This window comes from Micrasema longulum, unplaced genomic scaffold, assembly GCF_059751315.1.
Source record: "Micrasema longulum isolate JH-2025_06_02 unplaced genomic scaffold, ASM5975131v1 h1tg000595l, whole genome shotgun sequence".
Taxonomy (NCBI): Eukaryota; Metazoa; Arthropoda; class Insecta; order Trichoptera; family Brachycentridae; genus Micrasema; species Micrasema longulum.
Window position 1 is genome coordinate 54,789 of NW_028277791.1, and position 26,482 is coordinate 81,270.

Sequence of the window (26,482 nt, forward strand, 5' to 3'; positions counted from 1 at the left end):
TCCCACGATCAATTCCTGGCAGGGTTAAGTGAAATATTTTTTTTATGTGTTTTTACGTTGCAATATTTAATTCTCCTTGGACTGGCACGGGACTGCAGGATTGATCATCTTACCTTCATGTTATATATTATTAAATACGCTGTATTTTGTTTTCAAATGCAATGCCTTATGCACCAATAGGTGATAGGGATGATGATCTATCCAAAATTCTATTTACTTCGAAAAGGTTTAAAACACTTGTATAAATTTTAAAAATATTTTACGTCACTCTCACATAGGTGTAAAAATAGAAATAAAACTATTATGTAAGTAATTTAGCATATTTATATTTTCTCAATGCATATTAAAATAATCGCTTACAGTATTTTGTCAATACAAGGTTTCCACTCTATGCACAAAACTCTTAAAATGCTTGAATTACCGTTTTAGTTTTTTTCATGTAAGATTATGTAGACATCCTTTTAGTATTTTCTGAGTGGAATACATGCTTTACTATATAGAACTTGATACACAACTCTTAGATAGGTGATTGAATGTGCTTTTATAGGTTTTTAGTGTAAAAGTTGGTAGGCACCCTTTTGACTTTATTCTTTTGCATTATTCTTTTGTCTGTTGCACCTGGAATGAAATGTATTTATAAATTTTACGTAGATTAAATGCAATGCTTACCTTAATTGATAGTTATCATGGTTTTGAACTTAAATAGTAACTAAGAAAATAAAATCAATTAAAATAATATACACAATACATTCATAACCTATAAAAATATTTTTAGGTATTTGGCCGAGTCTTTTATCATTATATGTTGTTAATTTTTTTAGAATTTATCTACCATATTTTTCCAATTTTATTACGAAATACATGATCAAGTGCAAATTCAAAAAAACTTATCAGTTTAAAGGAAAAATATTATAAAATGTCATACTGTCAAAAAATGTTTTTACTTACGTAATTTGATGAGATCAAATAATTTTTCTCTTGAAAACAATATTATGAAGTGCATTATTTTTTTGGCATTCACTTTAGTGACATGGTGCATTTTCATTAAAACATAACAGTGTTATCTGTCAACTTCGAAAATACAAATATCCATAATTACCCAGAAGCCAGAAATCAACATATGTCACAGATTATCCGATAGTTGTACAATTCTACATTATCTCTGCAGTACGCTAGTCAGGAGTGCTATTTATAGATTTTACCTATTAAATAATCACGCAAAAACTCTATCTATCTCTGTCTTTCTCATTTTGTCAAACAAAGTATGAAGAGTACGTAAAAATTGACGAACATACAATGTAACAGGATATTTTTTTTGATTGCTTTGTCTTGAAGCGGTATATTTTACGCATTCGGCGGCAAACCGTACGATTCAACTTACCGACTACAGCCTTAACGCTTGTGTATTTTCCCACCAACTCGACAAAACCAATAGTAACTAATCGGTCTAAATTCCATCAAATGGATCCTTAAACCGCAGTGCTATATTTAACTGGGTAAAATTCAACAAACGGAAATGACAAAGGATTTAACGAAATGTTTTCTGCACACTATAGTCCCATTCAACCGAATTTCCGGAAAAACCGAATTTCCGGAAAAACCGAATTGCTGAAATACTTTTTGTATTTATTTATTTAAATATACAATACAGCATTACTGCCAATTACAATGTACATTTAATGTTCCATATTTTTTTAAAGATTATCGTACTTTTGTATATTATTCAATTTAACAAATCACAACAGGGATGGAGAATACCTTAAATAAAGGAATATGGAAATCTAGGCATTTACAGGGCTTATGACCTGTCATTGGCTGGTTTGAGTGGCCACTTTTTGTGTTCTTCTTTCTTCTCTAACTCATATAGTGTCCATGCGGCTCGACTGTGGAATCATCTCCCATCCACCATCAAAGATGTTACCACATTATTTCTGTTTAAATCACGTCTGAACAAACATCTCCTTTCTCTTCCTTAATCTCTCCTCCTTTCTCTTCCTTAATCTCTCCTCCTTTCTTTTTTCCTTTTTTTTAAATTTTTTGATTTAAGGTAATTTATAAACAAATACGTTTATTTCTATTTTTATATTTCTTTAGATTTTTAATAATTTTTTTTCTACTGAATATGTTCTGTAACTTGAATTATAAAAATATTTTTTTTATTTTATTGGTTGGTTGGAATAAATTGCCATTTGGCAATAAGCCCGCCAATGTACAAATAACATTATATACAAAAAGTTAAATAAATAAAAAAATTCCTAGACTTCCATATTCCCTTATTTAAGGTATTCTCCATCCCTGTTGTAATTTGTTAATCTTAATGACTCCCGAGGGGGTGAAATCCAGTCTTTTGTCTACAAACATTTGGACAAACTCAGATATTGTAATTATTCAATTTTGTTTTAATTTTCTTAGACCTATCTAGTAAAATATATTCTGTATTTTATTTTATTTTGTTATGCTGTCTACATCAGAACAGGTTTTTTACTATAATTAGTAAGAATAGTGACTGCCCAATATGTTTGCTTACAATTTGATTTTGTTTTCTGGATATTTGTATAACCTTCTTCATTGTTATGCAAACATAATATAATAATTAACATATTACAACAGAGATGAAGAACATTTTAGAGAGGGTAATATAGAAGTCTAGGCATCTACAGGGCTTATGAATTGTCAACGGCTAGTTCAAGTGGCCACTTTACACACTATGTAAAATTCACCATTCTGCTCAAGTTTGAACATCTATATTTCTTCAATTATTTCATCTGTTGATGTTTGAGAAGTTAAAGAGCTGAAACCTTTATTTATGCGGGTGAGATTTATCTAATTTAATTATTTCACCCACATACTAGGCAATGCCTAAAAATGTTATTTTTTCAATTTATATACTTCTTCATGGACCAGGTGGATTTATCAACATATTTTGAGTTTGTCCGAATTTTTGCAGACAAGAACTGAATTCATTTAAGAATGTTCTTCATCGCTGTTGTAATTTGTTAATATAAACAGTTCCCCAGTGAGTTGAATCCAGTTCTTGTATACAGAAATTTGGACGAACTCGAAATATTGTCAATAATATAATAAAACAATGCTTTTATGAGCCCAGAGAGAGACATTTTCACTGACAAAAATAAAATCGTTGAATACATATATCTTGGACACAAAGTCAAACTTGGTAAAGATAACCAGACAGTGGAGTTACTAAGAAGAATAGGGCGAAATTGGGCTGCTTTCGGCAAACTAAAATAAAATTTTGAAAACAAAGAAGTCCCTATATGCTTAAAAAGACAAGTGCATGTTACCGGTGACAACATACGGACTATAAACCATGTCAGTAACACAAAAAAGTATCTAGAAATTAAAATGCACGCAAAGATCTCGGCGTATGTCTAAGAGACAGAATAAGAAATGAAAAAATAAGGCGCCGAACCGGAGACGTAAATATCATGGATCGTGCATCGAAATCGAAATGGGAGGAGGCAGGATACTAGGCCAGACAAAATGATGGCAGGTGAACACCCAAAATAGTAAAGTGAAGACCATGGGCAAACTAAAGAAGTGTTGGAAGGCTACAGAAAAAACGGGTCGACGACATCGCTTCTATTACCGGTAAAACATGGATGATGAAAGCGGGTGATGGGAAGGAATGGAGACGTTTGGAAGAGGCCATCATCCAGCAGTGGAGAGAATAAGGCTGAAGAAGAAGAAGAACAAGAAGAACAAACGTAGATTTTCGGCACTGAACTTAACTGAATGCATTATTAGGTAATTACGGAAACTCGTTTTAAAAAAAGCACATAAAATATGTTCTATAAAAAAAACAATAAGTCATGAATACACATTATTACAAACAGTTATAGAGGAAGAGTCTAAAGTTGGTAATCTCAGCATGGAAAAGATCCACCCCTCTAAGTAGGCTGTTCAACAGACCAACTATCCTCCCCACAGATATTATCAACGGTAAATTTGACCTGCATTCTGGAAGAAAAAATGGTTTGTGTTGCCTAGCTCTTAAATATTTGCTCGGTACATATAATTTTATGCGGTCCAAAATGTTGGAATTGTAAATCAATCCGTTTAAAAGTTCAAAGGCCATCATAAGCAAGGCAACGCTTCTTCTAGCCCGCAAACTTGTGATACCAAGCGTACCTAAAAGGAACAATGACGAGTACTGCAATGGGTAGTATCCATACTCTTTCATGTAGAGGTGACGGAGAAACTTATTTTGTGTTCTCTCAACCATTAGTGAGTATGTGGCTTCTATAGTTTCCTACACCACCGCACCACTCTGAATGCTACGCACTAAAAATTCATACAAAAAATGCTTTTATTGATTTTTGGATGGTCTTATTCTCAAAAAAAGAAAAGTATAGGAAAACGCCAATGGTAATGAGGAATTCCACTGTTTTCTAATTTATTTTTTTCTATTAGCGTACTTTTTAACTAAGATTTTTTTTTCTTTTTTTTGTGCGTTATTTACAAAGATATGATTTTTTAAAGTAACATTTATCAAATACCGCGCCAAATGACTGTAATCAGTATGTCACTTTTCAGTAGTGACGTCATGAAACGGTTGGCGTTCTTACTTTCACTGACCGCGGTAAGTTGTATTTCTCCAGCCAATAACAAAACTGACAAGAATCTATGGAATATTGCTTTACTTCATTTAGTTGATCGTAATTTGCTCATTTCTATGTTATGGTTGTTTTTACGAACGTAGATCTGGCAACGCTGTTGAAATGTCAAAACTTTTCAATCACAAATTTTACTCTTTTCTATGGTCAAAACGTTCCTTAAAAGGTGCGGGGGCTTTTAAGCGGAAACCGAAAATACTACACGAGTGACGTCATTATTTACGATTTTAAATTTAATTCTATTTTTAACATTTTTTATTTATTTTTGCGTGCGTTTTTGAGATATTTCATCCTACTCCAAAATTTTATTTAATTACATTATTTTAATTACATGAAAACATTTTAAAAATTTAATTCCGGGTTGGGCTGGAATTCCTCATTATGTATAGTGTCTATAAAAAATACTGCTCTAGTGCCATAAAGAAAAAAGAAAAGTCAGAACGTATTTCCTTTTAACCTTATTTCTCTTCTCTTTTATTGTTTATTTTAAACGCAAACATAACTATTTATTGCGTTAATAAATATATAAATTAGGTTAGGGATATTAATTTTTAAATGTAACTGAAAACCATTTTTCTTAATGGCGCCACTTTTTTCTCAGTTCAAACCATTTTTCGCTTGTTCACACAGACTCGGGGGTCGAACAGTAAAATAAAGGCGCCCTTAACATCCTTAAGCACGCCGTTATGTTTTTCGACACGAACCTTAAGGGCAACGAGTACTTAGTTGAAAGATATTGAACAAAGAAGAAAGCTATTGAGATATACGAAGATTTTTTTCAAGACGGTTTTATTTAATTCCGCGTTTTTTACGTTTCCTGGAACATTTCTTTAGCGCAATGGGTGTAAAAATAGATTTTATGTAGTATAATATTATGTAATAGGTGTTAACGTGAGTTTTTCAAATTTAAAATAACCAGAAAAACTTAAACTAAATGTAAAATTTATTGATTAATTCCCGGTTCCCGAAAATTCATTCACCCGGGGACAAACACACTGATGACCAAAATGTACATTTATTTGCTGTAACTTTACCAAAATTCAAAAAACAATTACTTTTATTTAAAGTTTTAGAATAATAATCGAATGTCTAGTATTTTCATTTGTTTTTTATACATTTTGACAAATTTGTTTTCAGGCGTTGCCTAGTATGTGAAGTAATTCTATCAGATAAATCTATTCACAACAATAAAGGTTTCAGCTCCTTAACTTCACTAAAATCAACAAATGGAAGAATTGAAGAAATATGGATGCTTAAACGTAGGCAAAATAGTGAATGTTACACAGTGTATAAAGTGGCCACTTAAACCAGCCAATGACAGGTCACAACCCCTTTTAATGCCTAGACTTCCATATTCCCTTATTTAAGGTATTCTCCATCCCTGTTGTAATTTGTTAATTTTAATAACTCCCGAAGGGGTGAAATCCAGTATTCTGTCTGTGAGCATTTGGACAAACTCAAATATTGTTATGAAACCAACTGGTCCAAGAAGAAGTTTGTAAATTGAAAAATTGTTTTCAGGCGTTGCCTAGTATGTGAAATAATTCAGTCGGATAAATCTATTCACAACAATAAAGGTTTCAGCTCCTTAACTTCACTAAAATCAACAAATGGAAGAATTGAAGAAATATGGATGTTTAAACGTAGGCAAAATGGTGAATGTTACACAGTGTGTAAAGTGGCCACTTAAACCAGCCAATGACAGGTCATAAGCCCTGTTAATGCCTAGACTTCCATGTTTCCTTATTTAAGGTATTCTCCATCCCTGTTGTAATTTGTTAATTTTGACTAAAGACTGGATTTCAACCCCTAGGGAGTCATTAAGATTAACAAAATACAACAGAGATGGATAACATTTAAGAGAAGGTAATATGGAAGACTACGCATATCCAAGGCTTATGAGCATTTGCCAAATATTTTTCCGTACATATATTTACATAGAGTTTTGATTACAAAAATACACTTCAAAATATACACCTTAAAATTAAGCCATAAAATAATTTGGAAAAAATGCCGACAAAGACTTTAGCGTCTGAGCGTGTGCCATTCCTTTTTTTAAGATTTATATGTTTATAGCATATAAATATGGTTTGAGAATAACCATGAAAAAAAAACAAGATTAACCTATGATGATAGTACAAAAACAGGATTTATTTTTACAAAAACAGGATTTATTTAGAAGGTGTCTATCTATTCTTTCCATGCTAATCCAAGACCTCAAACTTACTTTAAACGGTATCAGTGATTTAATGTTTTGTTATTCCTTAGGTAGAAGATAGAAGGGTCTTGGACCAACATGTAAGGAGTGCCTCAGTGCGAACTTAGTTCTGCATCCTGGAACTGACAGTACAGTGTCGGATAATCCGATTAAAATTATTGTAAAATAATTCCCTATTTATGTGAACATATTTCAGGCACTGAAATAAATATAATTTTCTAAAACTAAGGAGTCCACTCTCTACGCATAGTTTATTACTAGGAAATAGTCTGTTATTTGAACATGAACTTAATTATACTTTTGTGTGTAATTTTTGTTGAGCTTCAATGCACGTCCAAGACTTCTCCCCATCCTGTTATAGCATATGTGATTGAATATGAAATTAAAGCGTAATTTAAGATTTTTAATTTTTCATTGTTCGAAATATTTTAAAGTCTTTTCTGAAATGTTCTCCATCTCTGTTGTAATTTGTTAAATTTAGATTTTTAAAAATATTTGATTAATTTAAATTAGGTACAAATAATTGCTTTAATTTTGCAATTAATCGCCGATCCAGTGCCGTATGCCTCTGAGAGTAAATAGAGAAAGTATGAATATGATTTCATTAGAATATAAAGGTTAAACTTATTTTTGTGCCTACGGGGTTGTAAAAATAACAAGCAACATTTATTTCTTGTATTATTCCTTTCTGTTACAAAAGATTTCAGCTGGTTTATTATTCCATTTGAAATTATTTATCTGTTTTGTTATTTTATACACTTGGATTTATTCAATCCTGTAAAGGCAGACAAAAGGATTCTTCCTTTGCTTTGGTAAATGTATAAACATTTGAATGATCAAATTATTTCTCTCGTGGAAATGGATGTTGTTTTTCTATGATATTTTTCATTCGTATATGTCTGAAACTAATAAAACAAACTCGCATTAACGTAATCTAATTTAAAACACTTTTTATAATACGCTGACTAGATAGACTGGCCGTGCACAAAGGAGTTTAGTCTCGAAACTTATGTATGGATGTGAAACTTGGAACTGGCAGATGAAGGATGAAAACAGAGTGAACGCGATCGAAATGCGATCTCAAGTGTGTGAGAAATCAATGTATGACAGCGTTACAAATGTATGAGAAATCAATGTACGAGAGCGTTACAAATGTGTGAGAAATCAATGTATGAGAGCGTTACAAATGTGTGAGAAATCAATGTATGAGAGCGTTACAAATGTGTGAGAAATCAATGTATGACAGCGATCGAAATGCGATCTCAAGTGTGTGAGAAATCAATGTATAACAGCGTTACAAATGTGTGAGAAATCAATGTACGAGAGCGTTACAAATGTGTGAGAAATCAATGTATGAGAGCGTTACAAATGTGTGAGAAATCAATGTACGAGAGCGTTACAAATGTGTGAGAAATCAATGTATGAGAGCGTTACAAATGTGTGAGAAATCAATGTATGACAGCGTTACAAATGTGTGAGAAATCAATGTATGACAGCGTTACAAATGTATGAGAAATCAATGTATAACAGCGTTACAAATGTGTGAGAAATCAATGTATGACAGCGTAACAAATGTATGAGAAATCAATGTATAACAGCGTTACAAATGTGTGAGAAATCAATGTACGAGAGCGTTACAAATGTGTGAGAAATCAATGTATGACAGCGTTACAAATGTGTGAGAAATCAATGTACGAGAGCGTTACAAATGTGTGAGAAATCAATGTATGAGAGCGTTACAAATGTGTGAGAAATCAATGTATGACAGCGTTACAAATGTGTGAGAAATCAATGTATGACAGCGTTACAAATGTATGAGAAATCAATGTATAACAGCGTTACAAATGTGTGAGAAATCAATGTACGAGAGCGTTACAAATGTGTGAGAAATCAATGTATGAGAGCGTTACAAATGTGTGAGAAATCAATGTATGACAGCGTTACAAATGTGTGAGAAATCAATGTATGACAGCGTTACAAATGTGTGAGAAATCAATGTACAAGAGCGTTACAAATGTGTGAGAAATCAATGTATGACAGCGTTACAAATGTATGAGAAATCAATGTATAACAGCGTTACAAATGTGTGAGAAATCAATGTACGAGAGCGTTACAAATATGTGAGAAATCAATGTATGAGAGCGTTACAAATGTGTGAGAAATCAATGTATGACAGCGTTACAAATATGCGAGAAATCAATGTATGAGAGAGTTAAAAATGTGTTAGAAATCAATGTATAGCGTTACAAATGTGTGAGAAATCAATGTATGACAGCGTTACAAATGTGTGAGAAATCAATGTACGAGAGCGTTACAAATGTGTGAGAAATCAATGTATGACAGCGTTACAAATGTATGAGAAATCAATGTATAACAGCGTTACAAATGTGTGAGAAATCAATGTACGAGAGCGTTACAAATATGCGAGAAATCAATGTATGAGAGCGTTACAAATGTGTGAGAAATCAATGTATGACAGCGTTACAAATATGCGAGAAATCAATGTATGAGAGAGTTAAAAATGTGTTAGAAATCAATGTATAGCGTTACAAATGTGTGAGAAATCAATGTATGACAGCCTTACAAATGTTAAGATCAGACGAGAGTGCAAATCTGAGACAGGTTTAATAGGGAAATATTACAAACTTATTCTTATTGGTGTGGGTCAGTGCTATGCAAACTTCTGACGTCACTGCGACCTGTGAAGATCTAATGTGACGGGTCCCCGTGAATAGTTCTCGCCCTCCAAGCCCAGGTCTATAAAGAGCCTGGCTACTGTGTGGAAGGCAAGAGCTTACATTTTGCTAAATCTCCCTTCCAAGCCCAGATCCGTAAAGTATCAGGCTATTAGCTCTTTATAGACTATGGTTAATAATCTCTTTGCGCGCGGTGATGTAACATCGTGTTACCACAAGGACAAGACGGAATATTCTAAAGCTTAGACATTTGAAAAAAAAGCATGAAGGCAAATAATTCCTTTTTTATAATTTATAAAAATAAACCAACAATTTAGCCTAATTATAGCAAAAAAATAAAAAATTCGTCGCTAATTCTCGCGTGCGTCCCCCATCACCGCCAAAAACCGACCGAATTTGTTTCACACAACACTGACTACGGTGGCTACAAAATAGCGTCTCTTTTTTCTCTTTATTATGTGTTCTATCTTCGTGGTCTCTCTAATGCAGATTGTGACGTCGAAATTCGTGACGATGTTCTATTTAAATTAACGGCCACAAACGAACTTCAAAATTTACGTAAATCGTGACGTATTAACCCTTTACTACCCAATTTTTTAATTCTAACTAAAAATATACATTTGTGTTTGTTTTTTGATACTGGGAAAAAATATTAAAATTACAAGAATATTGAGTTGTGTTGAATTATTGAAAACATCTTTTTATGTAATAATGAAAGTTGCGGAAACAATTCTGTACCTCAGAGGCAGACGGATGAAAATCCAAATGTCAAATGTTCAACAAAAGCGCAAAGAAATTAGTTTTTCTTGATGATTTCTAATAATTTATTGCATTAGTTTGTATTTTCAGTATCTTAATACATTGGTTCTTTCATTGTAAGACTTAAATTTCTTCAAAATCAATAGACATGATCATAAACTAGATAAGAAAATCGAAATGTCATTTCATCAAATTCTGGATTTGCATCCGTCTGCCTCTGAGGTACAGAATTATAACTTCAAACCTTTCAAAAATACAAAGAAATCACCATTTGAACATTAACTAAATTCTCCATTTGACAGAATAAGTGCAACTGACTTTTTTTTTTCGTTTCAAATTTTATCAAAAAATTTTGACCTGGTGGCGATTTTTTCAAATAAATTATGAAAGCTAGTATGTCTACAATATAGTACATTAGTCGCCGAGTGATAAAGATTTTTGAAATCACTTTTATACGAGTGCACTGATTATCGGTATGTAGCAGATTGTCTACATTAGGCAGTGTTGAGTTAAGGGCGTGGCCAATGAGATCGACTGTTTTTGGGGGAATTCAAAAATATTTTTTTTTTTTTTGTTTCTACTGAAATATTTTTTTTTACTCGACAGTATTTCATAGACTATATGATAAAGACTTATCAGAGAACCACTTTACACATTGTCACGTGTTTACAGGACAGTAGGACAACAACAATTTGAATTAGGAAAGTGTTGGTAGTATAGGGATATGTTTTTTATTATATTTTTAAATAGAAATATAAACATTCTTATGATTAACCCAAATATTTCAATCAAACATAATAATAAAACAGAGTATTAAAAAATAAAGCATAATTACATATTAACGAAATACATCTAAAAAGAAAAATAGTAAACAAAAAAATCCCACAAAGGTTCGTGGGGTATACAAGAAAATGTTAATGAATTTTTGCTCCTATAATAAACAATGGACAGTTATAATATTTTCAGTTCAGGACAGTTATAAAGAAAAAATAAAATATAAGTTAGTATAGTTGCAAGTATAAAAAATGTAAATAAAAATGTGTGATAGTATTACTCATAGTACATATTTTAAATTCTGTATGAACACATCACTGAGCAAAATCCGTGTCGAGACATTAATGTACATTATATAACTTATGTATCAGTTAGCAAGTACCAAAAATTATATTTTTTTTAATTCAAAAGCATATTCAATAATATTAAAAATATTAAGGATGATTGTAGCTGAAAGGATGTGGGGTGAAGGTCCACTCATCCTTGGCTCATCCTTCTTTTTACTGACATTTCCTGAAATTCCCAACAATTCCCAAATGTATTTGTCTATTCTCCATTACTTATCTGTATGGACGTGGGTAGACTCCAGTAATAATTATTGTGACAACGAACATTCTGGGCCATTCTCAAATCGCTAGCCATGAGCATGCAAACCGCGTTTTGTGAATTATTTCACGCCATCTTACAACATTACGGCTTCTGTCAAAGCACGTGTATGGACGATTAAAAGATTTACGATGCCAATGTTGATACATGAAAAATACGAAAAATTCCACCCTTCGAGAGTCATGAAATCAATTCAATTAAATAAAATAAACTAAATTCAATAATAAAATAAATAAAACAACTTTGTTTTTAACCACTAATTTTTATTTTTCACAGAGCGGTTTCAAAGACAAAGAAGCTTGTTTGCTTTGAAACCGGCCTGTGAAAAATATAAAAATTAGTGGTTAAAAACAAAGTTGTTTTATTTATTTTATTATAATGAATAACCACAAAGTTAGTGCTTCAAATATAAACTTTATAAATTCAATTCAATTGATTTATTAAAAAATAAAATGTTCAAAACAAACTAAAATTTAAGACGTCCATATTATAAAAAGACGAAAAATACATTAACAGACTCTTTTCAAAATAGTAGGAGAATCCTGTTCCAAAAAACCCCTTCGGATACATGGAACAGATCAACATTCAGAGCGATGTTGTTCAGCATAGCGGTAGCCCTTCCAACAGGCATAAACATCGGAAGGTTGGTCCTGCATATTGAAATATGAAACAATCTATGATGACGCTGTCTTAGGTAATTATCAGGAACATACAAACAAATTCTTATCATAATCTCAAGATTATCAACAAAACCGCGCAACAATCGACAGAAATAGGTAGTCAAATACGCATTCCTTCTAGTCTCAAAACGGTTGTAGCCAAGCATACCCTGGAGAAACTCGGTCGGGTAGAGCCTGGGATAATACTCGCACTCTCTCATGTAGAGATATCTCAGAAAACTCTTTTGGATTTTCTCTATTGTAAGAGAGTACTTTAGTTCATGTGGCCCCCAAGTCATCGAGCCACTCTCAAGTCTACTTCGCACCAAAGAGTTGTAAAGAGTTCTCAGCACGCGGGTATTTTCGAAAACCCTGATAGTACGCAGAACGAAATCGGCACTCCGGGCCTCGTTTCATCGGCCTTACGGACCTCAGTTGATCGGCCTTCCGGGCCTTGGTTAGAATCTCGGGCACCCAGAAATATTGCTCTTTGGGGCCTCACAATTTATTTTATCGAGAAAGATATATCATGACCAAATATTTGCATAGAATTGACACGGGATGCATTTGATGTTCTTATACTGTGTCCCATGCACCACTGGCTACAAATAACGATATATTGATGGCAAAATGTAAATACCGGAATACACATAATCTTGCTTTTGTATTTATAACCATTTACGATATTTTATTTCCAAATTATAAAAAAAAAATACGATGCGACATGATTAATCAATTTCCGGTTACTTTATGGCGACATAAATAAGTTTGTCTTAATAATTCTTTGTACAAACACAATAAAGTTGTTTGCTAAGGCCGACCATGTTTTCACGATAGCCTTTGTTGCGTTACCGTCCGCCATATTGGAAACTCCTTTTGTGAGTTTCCCGCCTATTCTGTCGTTTTATCTGAGGATAAAAAAATGAACAAGTAAAAAATTCCTTCATTTTCTTTTCAAAACATGTTTTCAAAGAATGCGTCTAAGAAAATAAACTTAAACTCATATGGAAATTCGGCCTTTTGAGTCTCAGTTGATTGGCCTTTCGGGCCCTGGTTGATTAGGATCTGGGGCATCTAGAAATATCACCCCATTGGGCTTCAGAATTTTGTTTTTTTTTTGGAGTAATCGAAACGTAATATTAAAAAATATGACACTCAAAATAATGCTACCAAAACCTCATATTTAGATCTACGCAAAATTTTTGGTTAGAAAGCGATCGAAATTGAGTAGCGAAGAATCTGTAATTAAAAAAAATCACAGTTAACTCGGCGGCTGCTACGTGCTAGTAAATTCATCCCCCAGGGTCTCATTTAATCGGCCCTACGGACCTCAGAAAATTGGCTCTGCGGGCCTCAGATAATTAGGTTCTCGGGTGAGCTATACTACATAATAACATAATCCAATAATCCACAAATTAAAATTCGAAAATTGCTCTATGTATGTATGTTATTCATAATAATAAAATAGCTGATTAGAAATATACTAAATAATAAATTAAAGAAAATAAATTGATGTTTTGTGACTCATTAAATTCGAGAGACAGTTATTATTAGTATAAAAATAGATATCGGAAAGCTGGCAAGAGATAAAAAAAATGTTTCATGAGCGGACACCTGCCTTTTAAAATGGCTAATAAGTAAAAAAGGTCAACAGATCTCCCGATCTTTTCTTGGGAACTTTGAAACTTTTCGGCTTCGTTAATTTATATTTATCACCATTCCCTTTGTACACCCAACGGTGTATATGGCACTGCATTGATAAACCATTCGCAATTTTTTTTTTTTACATGAAGGTTAGATGATCAGTCCTACGCTTCAGTCTAGGGACTATGAAATATTCTAGAGTGAAAGCACCCCTTTAAATAAATATTTCATATCAACCGAGACCTCTTGCATGGCAGGCAAACGCACTGACCGCAGCTAATTTAATTTATATTACCTACCTACTGTGAGCTTACTGGCGTATTGAGCTTTGAAATTTGGGAGAAAGTACGTACGGCATCGGCAGATGAAAGCTAATACTGGAAGAATTCATACGAAAAATAGATCTTTTGAATACGTGTCACCATTGTAGATAATAATGGAACTTGCACTAAAAAGAATAATAATAATAAAATGTAAGTGGACGCTAAAACAAGTTAAAGACAGGTAAATGCCTAAACTTTCATATTTTCTTTTCTACTTCTGTAAAAAAATATTTGTGCATCTTCCCCAATCATTATAATAATTGAATTTATTAAAAAAATGTATATACACATATACAGTTTATATATATCGTTGTCCATCTTTTAAAAAGGCGTATCTAGTTTTTTTTCGAAATTGAGTTATGAATATTTCAACCAAAAATAAGTTTTATTTATGGCAAACAAATGTTTATCGCAGAAGGCTAAACTAGCAGTTCACAATGGAGTTCTAGGGCTTCTCTAATGTATGGGAGTGAAGTATGGAATTAGAAAATGATGATGAAGGTAGATTAAATACTGTCGAATTGCGATCCCTCAGGCGAATTTGTGGTAAAATAATGTATGATAAGTGCACAGATGTCGAGATGTGTGAACTGTGTAAGGCTGATACACGCATTATCGACAGAATCAAGACAGGGGTGCTGCGTCGGTTTTGACATGTAGAGCGAATGAACAGCTAAAGAACGGCTAAAAGGATCTACGATGCGAATGTCGATGGATGCAGAAAACGAGGAAGATCGAGAAAGACATGGCACGATCTAGACCATCAAATACTTGAAGATGGACATGTCAAAAGTAGGAATAATCGGCGTGCGTGCGTGAGAAGATATATGAATGTAGAGGAAGCGAGGTCAGTATGTAAAGATAGAGTGATATGGCGTTCTATACTCTCTACCTACCTCTACGGGGAAACGGCGTGATGGTTTGTTTGTTTGTTATTTATGTAATAAATGGGCATCATACTGTTTTAAAATAATTTTTAAAAAACCAGCAAAATATAGTAAGACTATTTTTTTATTATATTTAAAGGCGAAAATTTTCCAAGCAAATTCCTAAAAAGTCTAAAGACACTGGATTAAAAGTACTTTGTGTTGGAAATAAAATATTAAAATAAGACAACTTAGAAATCTTAGAAATTAAAAAAGCGATTCATAACAAGAAAAAAATTATTAATCACCAAATAAACAATATTTATTTTAGTCCTCTCCTGTCTAGCTTTGAAAATATTGATATCAAATTAACACCCCTGTAAGGAGAAAAATACTTGATTTATTGGGTCCACGTGTAGTATTTGGTTAGCATGATAAAAATAAAAGGAATTAATTCATTAGTTACGTAAACCTTGACGAAGAAGCTTGTTTGTTTTGAAACCGTTTGGGAAAAAATAATTACTAAGAATAAGTGGTTTAAAACAAAGTTGTTTTATTTACTTTATTATAATGAATAACCACAAAGTTAGTGCTTCAATTATAAAATTTTAATTTATCTTGAAAAAATGGTCTCAAAAATCAAAAAATTCGAGAAAACCTTTTTAAGATGGACGACGATATAATAGTAAGCAAATTGCCTTAAAGCTGTTTTTTACTTCCAACCGAAACCGTTTGATTTGACAAAATCAGTAGTATATGTGAACATATTGCAGGCATATTTTTATAATAAAACAAAACATTTGATTTTTTTTTAGAAAAATAAATAAATTAAATATCTTCACTATACTATGAAGAGAGGCCGGTGAAAAGAGGGAAAAGAAGGGGGAGAGAAAGGAAAAATTTTAATATTCGGAAAGTGACATTTCAATCGTGATCATTTCACAATCAAGCGACCACTACTGTGAAAGTGGACGCAAGGAAATAAGATCGGTGAATGGGTTTTGAAAGGTTTATTTTGTAGTAACAACGAACGTTCTAGTAAAAACGAAGAGATAGTCCATGCTATATAAACATGCGAAGTGGGATTATTCAAAATATTGCCAAAAATGTTTATTCTATGCCTGAGCCGGGGTAGTTGCGTGCGGTATTCTGTTATGTGGTCAAATTTGCGAAGATTAAAGATATAACGTACCTATACAAACTTTATCAAAGTCATCAATATCAATAGAGAGCACTGGATTTGAACAGCAAGCGCAACATTTCTTAATATATTTTGTCACTTGAAGGTAAGATGACCAGTCTTATGTTTTAAGTGCCAATAATTATGTCATATTTCTTCGAATTTCTATTTATTTCCCGTCGATTTGTTATGTTTTTTAGTACTGCTTTAGGTTATTTTATTGTTGAATGTAATGTTAACCCTGATAAAATAAGGAAAAGTCGGTTGGCGTGTAAACATCAAACAATATTCCCTCAAACTACCATTTAGATATGGATAGCCAGAAAATGAAATCTAAAAAATATAATACGCGAAGGCTTACAAGGTCAATTGTAACTCCCATATAATATGTAAAAAAATAAACGCCTGTTACCACTAGAATTATTATTTATTATGGTAATTTAGCATTTTCTGAAAACATAATTTTGTTTATTACATTTACGGCCTCAGCCAATTACAACACCTACATGATGAAACGTAGATCGTACCCCCAGTGGCGCGATTACAATAGGGACATATCGTAATAAGGTCTATAAAATACAATCCAGTAAAATTTTTTTTGCAAACGGACCGCGAAAACGGTCATTTCATTGCCCACGCCACAAATACGTCACGATTCATGTTTATTTGTTCCTTAATATTGAAATTTGAGGAGGACAATATCACGAATCTTGACGTCACAACAACCATGGCCGAACGTATTTTATCGAATTTCTTTTTTACATTTATGCATGAAAACATTTCTCCACAATATCCATATTGATTTTTAAAATACAATTAATTATTCTAAATTCATTTCATGCGTTTTCATCTTAGTGAAAAGTTATATTTATAATTTTATTTTTATGTAGCACGGATTGAAAACACCGTTTATTTATTTTTTTGTAATCAATAGGTTATACTAAAAATACTTATAATTAGAAATAAAATAAACAAATTATCGTGAGACGTCACTCCCCATTATGTACACAAGTTTTTTTTTCTTTTACGTAATAGGAAACTTAAAAAAAAAAAAATTATATAAAAAATTGTATTTTGTAGAAATATTGTAAACTTCTATTTTTTGATTTGAATAACCTAATTTTTAAAAAATATAACTGAAATAATATAGCAATTTATCTTCTATCAATATTATTGATGTGAACAATGTTATATGTATGTGTTCTTTTTTATATAATACAAAAATAAAATATTTAATTAAAGCTGAAAAAAAAATAACCTTTAATTAAATAATTTACTTAGCAAAACTTTACTTACCAGTATTAGGTACGGAATACTCAGGTTTGTGATTTAATGGTACATTTAATTACTAAAGTGACAGAACGTGGCCCACAAAAAGGACCGCTCTAAAGAAAGAGAGGGAGGAAAACTTGGATAAATTAATTCCAGGAAAGAGTGAGATAGACCTGAACTCACGAATATCTTTAGCACTCGGCAAGGAAACTTTGTAAATATTTGAGAATTTTTCCGTGAATTTATCTTTCGGTAAAATTATCCGTGTAAAAACTTCCGCTTGTTGACGGCGGAAAAGAACGGCGGAAAAGTTTAATTTTGAGTTAAGATCTAATTATTTACCTCAGACGAGAAAATAGGTCTTGATTTATAAGGAAAGTAAATATTATTTCTGAAAAGAAATAAAACATAATTTAGAGATGTTTGAACCCGCGTTAAAAAAATTCTGATATTCACAACGGAATAAGAAAATTATTTTGAAAATTATTTCTGAACACTTCGTTAAATATTTCATTTCTTTTTATTTTTTATTTTAGTAATTGTGAAAGCATAAGTCAATTTCCGAATCCGTTTTTATTTTGTTTTTTTTTTTAAATATTTATTCTTCATAAGTGCACTTTTTGTACTTCAAAAAAATACTATTGACAAAAAAAATCGTTTTAAAAAAATAAAACCTTAGCTCTAACTACAGCCAGAAACCGCAATTTAGAAAAAATTTAAAAAAAGACTTTTATTTTTATTACTCTTATATGAAATTATAGAACTTTAATATATAATATGACACTTATACAAGCCTACTTATAAACTTATTCATAAAAAGATAAATAAGTATTATTAATATTTGAAGTATTAATTTTGTGGGCAAACATTTTACTAAATGTTATGATATTTGTTTATAACCACTTACCGACTTTTCTATGTTTATCGTTTTCGAGAAGTACCCGTCACTTCGTCAGGACACCAATTAAACCAACATACAAATCCCTAAAGCTAATAAACTCAAGCCCCCTCTTTTTTTAAAACTGTTTCTCTAACAACGAAAAATATTTTCATAATCTAATCAGTGCATGTTTGTCCTAATCAGTGCATGTGTTTATTAAAATGCATGCCGTGTTTGTTTTAAATTTTTGTGCAACAACTATGGTGAAAGTGTATAGTAGGTTTTGCATGTTGGTTTAATTATTGGTGTCCTGATGAAGACACGGGTAGGTACGTCTCGAAACATGTATACATAGAAAAGTCATACGGATTCATAAGTTTTTATAGTTGATAAGCAAAAATTAAAATTACTTAAAATTTACAGAAAAAAATAAAAACAAAGAAAAACTAGAAAATCAAAAATAGAAAAACTCCTACTCAAGAATAAAAAATAAACAGGAAGAAAAGAAAAACAGGATTAGAGTATTCTGGATATTATTATCTAGTGATTAAATACTGAATATGGATGACTGATAAGTATCAAAGTGCCAAATAGATGTACAAGATCGCAGTTTTCCTTTGTTGTGTCATCTGGTAGACATTATTTGTAAATTTTCCAATCGTCAGACTACACCGGCTCGGAAACGAGTATGGAGAAACTGATGTGTTTCAATTTCCATAGTCGGTTATTACATTAAAAATTCTTACACTATTTGAATGCTGTAAAAATCACTGACTTTTTGTATGTTACTTCATCATCTTCTCCTTTACGCGACAAATGGTGTATAGGGCACTGCATTAGTACACCAATCGCAGCGTATTTTGATATTTTTTTTATATGAAAGTAAAATGATCAGTTTTACGCTTCAGGTACCAGTAGAGGGATTATAAAATAGTCTAGTGTGAAAACACCATTTTGAATCAATATTTCATATCAACCATGTCGGAAATCGAACTCGAGACCTCTTGAAGGGTAGGCAAACGTGCTGAACATTTTACTACGAGTCTGATTTTTGTACTAAATACAATAATACCTACGTATGGTTTTCTTTTTTGCCCAAAACTGTTATAATTATTATTTTTTTTAATTTATACTAAACCTACCTTCTAATATGTAACAGTTTATATTATTTATTCATGTAATAAAAGCATAATGTTATTCACCCATATTTTGAGTTTGTCAAAATATTTGTAGACAAGGACTGGATTCAACTCCCTGGGGAGCTGTTAATATCAACATATTTTAACAGAAATGAAGAACATTTGAGGTAAGGTAATATAAGTCAAGGCATCTACAGGGCTTATGACCTGTCATTGGCTGATTTAAGTGGCCACTTTGCACACTGTGTAACATTTACCATTCTCCCCATGTTTGAACATCTATATGCCTTCAATTCTTTCATCTGTTGATGTTTTTGAAGTTAAAGAGCTGATTCCTTTATTCATGCGGGTGAGATTCATCTAATTGAATTATATAACCTACATACTAGGCAACGCCTGAAATTTTAATTTTTTATTTTTTATGCTTTTTCATGGACCAGGTGGATTTATCAACAATATTTTGAGTTTGTTCAAATTTTTGTAGACAAGGACTAGATTCAACTCAACAACTAGGAAGCTGTTAATATTAACATATTTTAACAGAGATGAAGAACATTGTAGAGAAGGGCATGGGCGGAACATGGACAGAATGGTAAATGTTACACAGTGTGTAAAGTGGCCACTTAAACCAGCCAATGACTGGTCGTGAGCCCTGTAGATGCCTAGACTTCTATATTACCTTCTCTTAAATGTTTTTCATCTCTGTTATAATATGTTAATAATGTTATTCAATACTATTTATTAGATCTATGTACATATTAACTTTTGTAATGAAACGCTTGAATTGTAATTTCGTATCTGTCATGTAAAAGGCTTCTGGGCGTATATGGTAATAAACAAATTAAAGAAAATACATCTACGAGTTTGCTAAACATAATTTTATAGAAAATAACATAGTTGAGTTCATATTATTTCCACATGAAAATAAGGTTTTCGGCCGTTTAATTTTGATCGGTGATGACGTAATATTATAAGCCGCGGTTCATTATCATTAAAGTCTCGTGTCAGACAACGTCATACAATCAGATTATGCGGATCAAATATTCTCTCACCTTATCTCTGGCCTCTATGTCACATTTGGCATTTATGAGCATCTGGATTAAGTCCGTGTTTCCTCTGCTTGCCGCCCAGTGGATCGGAGCTCTGCCGTACTGCAACAATGGATAAAAACCTTAAAAAATAAATTAAAAAACGAATTTTGATTGCAAGAGGTTCCAACATTAACCAAAAAATATTATTCATTATCAATATACGCCCAGAAGGCTTTTACATGTTAAATATAATTTATTATATAAATAAAAGACTAGTGATACTTTAATCCACAAATTTGGAATATCCATTGACCGGTTTTATCGCTTTCGCGACATCTTCGAGACTGGTATCTTTATTAAGAAGTTCAATGTATTTATACAAAACAGAGGTATCTATCCTTACCTCTGTTTTGTATACATACATTAAACTCCTTAATAAAGATACCAGTCTCGAAAGCGTTGAAACCGGTCACTGGATATTCCAAATTTGTGGATTAAAGTATCACTCGTCTTTTATTTATATAATAAATTACAAAGAACTTCCATCAAGAATTATCACTTACAAACTTAAATGTTTTGACATATATAAAACTAAAATTCGAGCATTTTATGATATTGTAGCGGGCTGATATTGATTGTCAATTATACGTTTATAAACACGGGGTCACCATTTATAGGATGAATGGAGGATGGTGAGCTGATTTGAGTGTAAAATCTGAAAGATATTCACAGATTGCATTGCAGATATTTATTAAGTAAAATTACAAACAGGATACATACTGTATTTCGTACATAAGCAATTTACAATAGCAAGCACTGATGAAGAGCTCGCGGTAAGGCAACACGAACTGTCAAGAGGAAATGTACTGAATTCTTTCGGTTTGCGGTGTTTTGTAGATTTGCCCGAGCTGATGTTGCAGTGGACTACGCGTTTCGGACCAAAGCAGGATTCAGGTCTGCCAACTTAACGTTTGTTAGTGTTGCCCGCCACAATACAAAACGTTTTAATTCATTGTTTTAAACTTTCATCTTCATCATTCCCTTTTCGCACTTAACGCTGCATAGGGCACTGCATTGGTACACCAACCGCAGCGCATCTTGATTGTTTTTGTAACATAAAGGTAAGACGATTAGTCTTACGCTTCAGGTACAAGTCCAGGGACTATGAAATATTCTAGTGTGAAAACACCCCTTTAAATAAATATTTATTTTTTTAAATTACATTACATTTTTTTTGCACCACAACAGGCCAGGAGGCCTAATTACAGTGGTGAATTACATCACAGAGCACCCAGGCTTGAGAAAAATCACATTTTTAATTTTTGTGTTCTCACCGGTAATCGAACCCGGAACCTTCCGTGCGTAAGTCAAGCGTCTTGACCACTACACCACAGAGGCCACCATTTCATATCAACCATATCGGGAATCGAACTCGAAACCTCTTGTATTGGAGGCAAACGCTTTGACATTGTACTCTTGGAGTTTGTGAAGAACGGAAACTTTTAGACAACAGTGCGCCTGGCACTTTAAAATCATAAAAAAGTACGTGAATTCATTAAAACCTTTTAAGAATGTATTAATTTAATGTGACGCAAAAGTACCCAAATTTAGCTATCTGGAAAACTACACTCCATAATTAATTACATCAGTGCTACTAAAAGTGAACTTATGTTAATTGATAAAAACAAAATATATTAAATACCCACCTACTTGTAACATACACCATGATACATTAATAACTATACCACTCTCATACACGCGTTTGTCTAATATTAACTAATAACTGAGTGGAAATGTTATAAACCTATCATAAAAAAAAACAATTCAGATTCATAAAATGGACTCCAAAACATTGAAACAATATTTACTATCTCTCTGTAACTGCACATACGCGCATCTACCTCTCTCAGGAATCATCAAGCAGCTCGTTAGCCACATGTCCGGCAGCTACCCTTTGGATTTATTCGTTTTGTTGACCGTAATGTTGTAAAGGTGCTGTATTTATTTAGTTTTTTATTGTTGAATTTTCAGCATGAATACTTAAAAACTATCTACTATGCTCAGTGTTTATTATTTCTCGTTTTATTTTCACTCGTCCCTGGGCTCTGTAGCTGCAAGACAATATGTAAAGTAGCTTTGATATGTCAATGTTATCAACTATTAAATATCTATAAAAATTTAATGGGGTCTAGAATTTCAACCGTAAATGCGCTCAGTAGCTGCAAGACGTTCAGTAATTTAGCTCTTATCTAGTATAATTTTAATAAATTATAATTGGAAACGAGGAACTAAAATCCTAATCATCCATGGGCTCTGTAGCTGCAAGACGTGCTGGGATATTGATTTATTGCACAACGCACAACAAGGTGGTTTTCCCAAAAATGGTACATAAATTAGCCAACAACAATAATCATTTAAATATTATACAGTGTAAACGTCATTTATTTATTTTATTTAAATAAATTTACTTTTTTTTACATCTTAATTTGTTGCATCAGAGAGCGAAAACATTTTTGTGAAAGGAATATTGAAGTCTAGGCATTTACAGGGGTTATGGCTTATCCAGCCAGTCTGAAAACATTTGGACACACTCAAAACATTTAAAAACAGATTCAAATGACATTATGTTTTACAGATGTACATAAATAATGATGAAATACTGCATAAAAGTAGGTAAATACATAATTAAATGTCTTAAAATAATAACAGTTTTAGGCAAAACATAAATGTGTACTGCATATACATTTAAAAGGACTTTAAAATATACTCTAGTTTAAAAACACAGTTTTACATAAATATTTCATATCAAAAATCGAATCCAAGACCTTTTGCATGGTATGCAAATGCACTGACCATGACCAGTACCCCACGAGACGAACTTATTGTTACACACACGTAAGACAAGGCGTATTAAATATTTGAATGGACTGTTCAAGTGTATAGTCCTCTTTAGGACAAGTTTCCTCGTAAGCAGAACATATCATTTCCTAAAAGCCGTAAATAACTTGAGCTGGAAAATGAAAACCGAGTTGTGGTGGAGTGGGATTTGAACCTCGGACCTTTGGTCCGTGAGTCCACTATACTACCACGGGATTACAACCTGGTTGATTTAATTATTTGACTTAAGATTTTAAAATAAAATAAAACATAGAACTGTTATATTATTTATTTGTTTAAGGTATAGCAATTAAAAAAATTAAATGTCAGTTATTTCCTAAAGAAATTTCACTCTTTTGTAAACTCAATAACTTTTTAAGACCCAGATCGTGATATTTTGACGATGTAAACGCGATTACGTGGTTCGAGAGTTTCCGACTTGAAAACAACTTTGTTAATTCTCATAAGTTTGGTAAATGTGACCAACTTCTACCCTCCTCCGATACACGACTTCGGCATTATATGGAAAACGACCCCCCTATAAGGACATACAAAACTTTGTAAATATCTTTTACCTGAGTCTCGAGTGAAGTATTTGTTTGCAAATGTTTACGGAGAGCGAATGACGTATTCGGATATTTTTATTTTATTCAGTTTTAACTCTCTGCACTTTAGAACCCAAGCGATAAACAACAATAATTATAAAAAAATGTTGTGCCCGGTGCCTCAAAGTAGGTTTTTGTATATTTTTGTATATACAAATACCTACGTAGTATAAAAATCTAAAAAAAATAATTCAGGCATTGCTTAGTAGGTAAAATAATTCAGCCAGATAAATCTCACCTACATCAATACAGGTTGCAGCTCTTTAACTTCACAAAAGTCAACAGATGGAAGAGTTGAGGAAATATGGATGTCTTAACATTTATATGCAAAATGGTGAATGTTGCACAGCGTTTTGCCAATAATTACTCAAAATCATTTTACCCACTCAAAACACGAACAATAAGAGCGATACAATATTTTGAGTTAAACAGTAAAACAGATGGAAGAATTAAAGAAATAAGAATGTTTACACAGTGTGCAAAGTGGCCTCATTAACCAGCCAATGGCAGGTCATAAGCCCCGTTAATGCCTAGGCTTCCATATTCCCTTCTCAAAAGTGTTCTCTCTGTAGTAATAAATTTAGATAGTATTAAGAATTAAATCAATATCGTACGAAGAAAAACGAAAAACATAGCTTACATAAAAACAGTTAAATATGTAGATGAAACAAGCACAATTTATTGCAACATAAGTAATAAAAGTACACATTCATAAAATAAAACCAAAAATACTGTCAACTATTATTCACTTTTTTATATTTTTAAAATATATATAAGGAATAACCCGCTAAGAATCTATTATGAGGCTTGTCAGCAGGTGGGATAGAGAGAATATGGAAGGAGGTAATGAAAAATACATTTTAAGCGCTCGAATGCTCGGATCAAATACTCTATTTATTTATTTGACTCATTTTATTTTTATTTTATTTAAATATTTTATTATCGATTTTATTAACTTTGTTTTGATTGTATTTTATTATTTTATTTGTTAATTTTTATTTTCATTCTTTTTTATTTGATTTATTTTGTTTAATTATTATTTTTATTTTTTGAAATTTATTTTGTTTATTTTATTTATTTTTTTTATTTTATTTATTTTATTTATTTTATTTATTTTATTTATTTTATTTATTTTATTTATTTTATTTATTTTATTTATTTTATTTATTTTATTTATTTTATTTATTTTATTTATTTTATTTATTTTATTTATTTTATTTATTTTATTTATTTTATTTATTTTATTTATTTTATTTATTTTATTTATTTTATTTATTTATTTTATTTTTTTTTATTTTTTATTTTTTTTTTTTTTTTTTCATTATTTAGTGTATTTTGTTTATTTTATTTATTTCATATGTTTTATTTATATTATTTATTTGATTGTTTTTTTAAAATTATTTATGTTACATTTAATTGAGTCACAAATCCAAAATACATGGAACTAAAGTCCTGGGTTGAGTTAGGACGAATATATGTGTAACACTTTAACAATCGATATCACCATAAACATATATAGTACAGATCAATAACATCATTAAAAATACATGTCATATCAACATATAAAAGAGACATGCAATAAAAAAGCATTTAAAAAAGATGAAAAAACAACATTTAAATAAACTACCTCAAATATTTGAAAAACCATTAAGGAGTTTCTCACTCAAATTCTATATACGTTCATTGCCTATTTTATCGATTGTATTGTAACGCTCGAATCCTTGGGTCAACAATTACTCTATGTACATTGCTTATATTCAATGCTCGAATGCTGGAGTAAAATATTTTTTACGTATTGCCTATTTTTAATGCTTGAAAGCTCAGATCAAATATCCTATGAACATAACCTATATCATTATTTTTTATTGATCGAATGCTTGAGTCAATACTCTACGAATATTGCTTATATGATAATCTTTTAACCCCCGAATGCTTGGGTCAAATACTCACATTGTTTCTTGAATTAACGTCGCATGGTTCAGTCAGGATTCTCTTGACCTCATCTGGATCATTCTTGATGACCGCCTCATGCAAGAGGAGGTCATTCTTCATGATCCTGGCCTGTAGACTCTGGCTCTTAGGGGATGGAGAAGGAGTTGGCCTACTGGGAGACAGCGCCATGACCTAGAAATAAAAATCAAAGCTAATTTTTCCATCTTTGTTGAAATATCTAGTTGTTTTAAGATTCGAAGCAGGTCCGCACACGGGAAAATTTGGTGATTTTTGTTTTTGCTATAAATATAGGTATTTATTCATGAAATACTTTACACACAAATACCATTGACATATAATACATAGAAACGCCCTATAGAGTTAAAT

At 31.8% G+C, this 26,482-nt stretch overlaps 1 protein-coding gene and 1 long non-coding RNA gene across 2 annotated transcripts in view; both read right to left on the bottom strand.

Annotated features, from left to right (window-relative positions):
• LOC148280311 (uncharacterized) overlaps window positions 1-26,224 on the bottom strand; it is a gene marked incomplete at its 3' end in the record, with an annotated part of 79,891 nt that extends 53,667 nt beyond the window's left edge. The window contains exons 1-2 of the mRNA XM_088228567.1: window positions 26,114-26,224; window positions 20,703-20,801 (exon numbers count right to left, since the gene is read on the bottom strand). Of these exons, the coding sequence (XP_088084693.1) occupies window positions 20,703-20,801; window positions 26,114-26,215 (201 nt within the window). The remainder of the gene's footprint in view (window positions 1-20,702; window positions 20,802-26,113) is intronic.
• On the bottom strand, window positions 302-1,386 carry LOC148280313 (uncharacterized). The gene is made up of 2 exons (XR_015822646.1): window positions 949-1,386; window positions 302-618 (listed from the first exon to the last, which is right to left on the bottom strand). It is a non-coding gene; the product is annotated as an uncharacterized LOC148280313 (long non-coding RNA).
• Window positions 26,225-26,482: the final 258 nt, after the last annotated feature.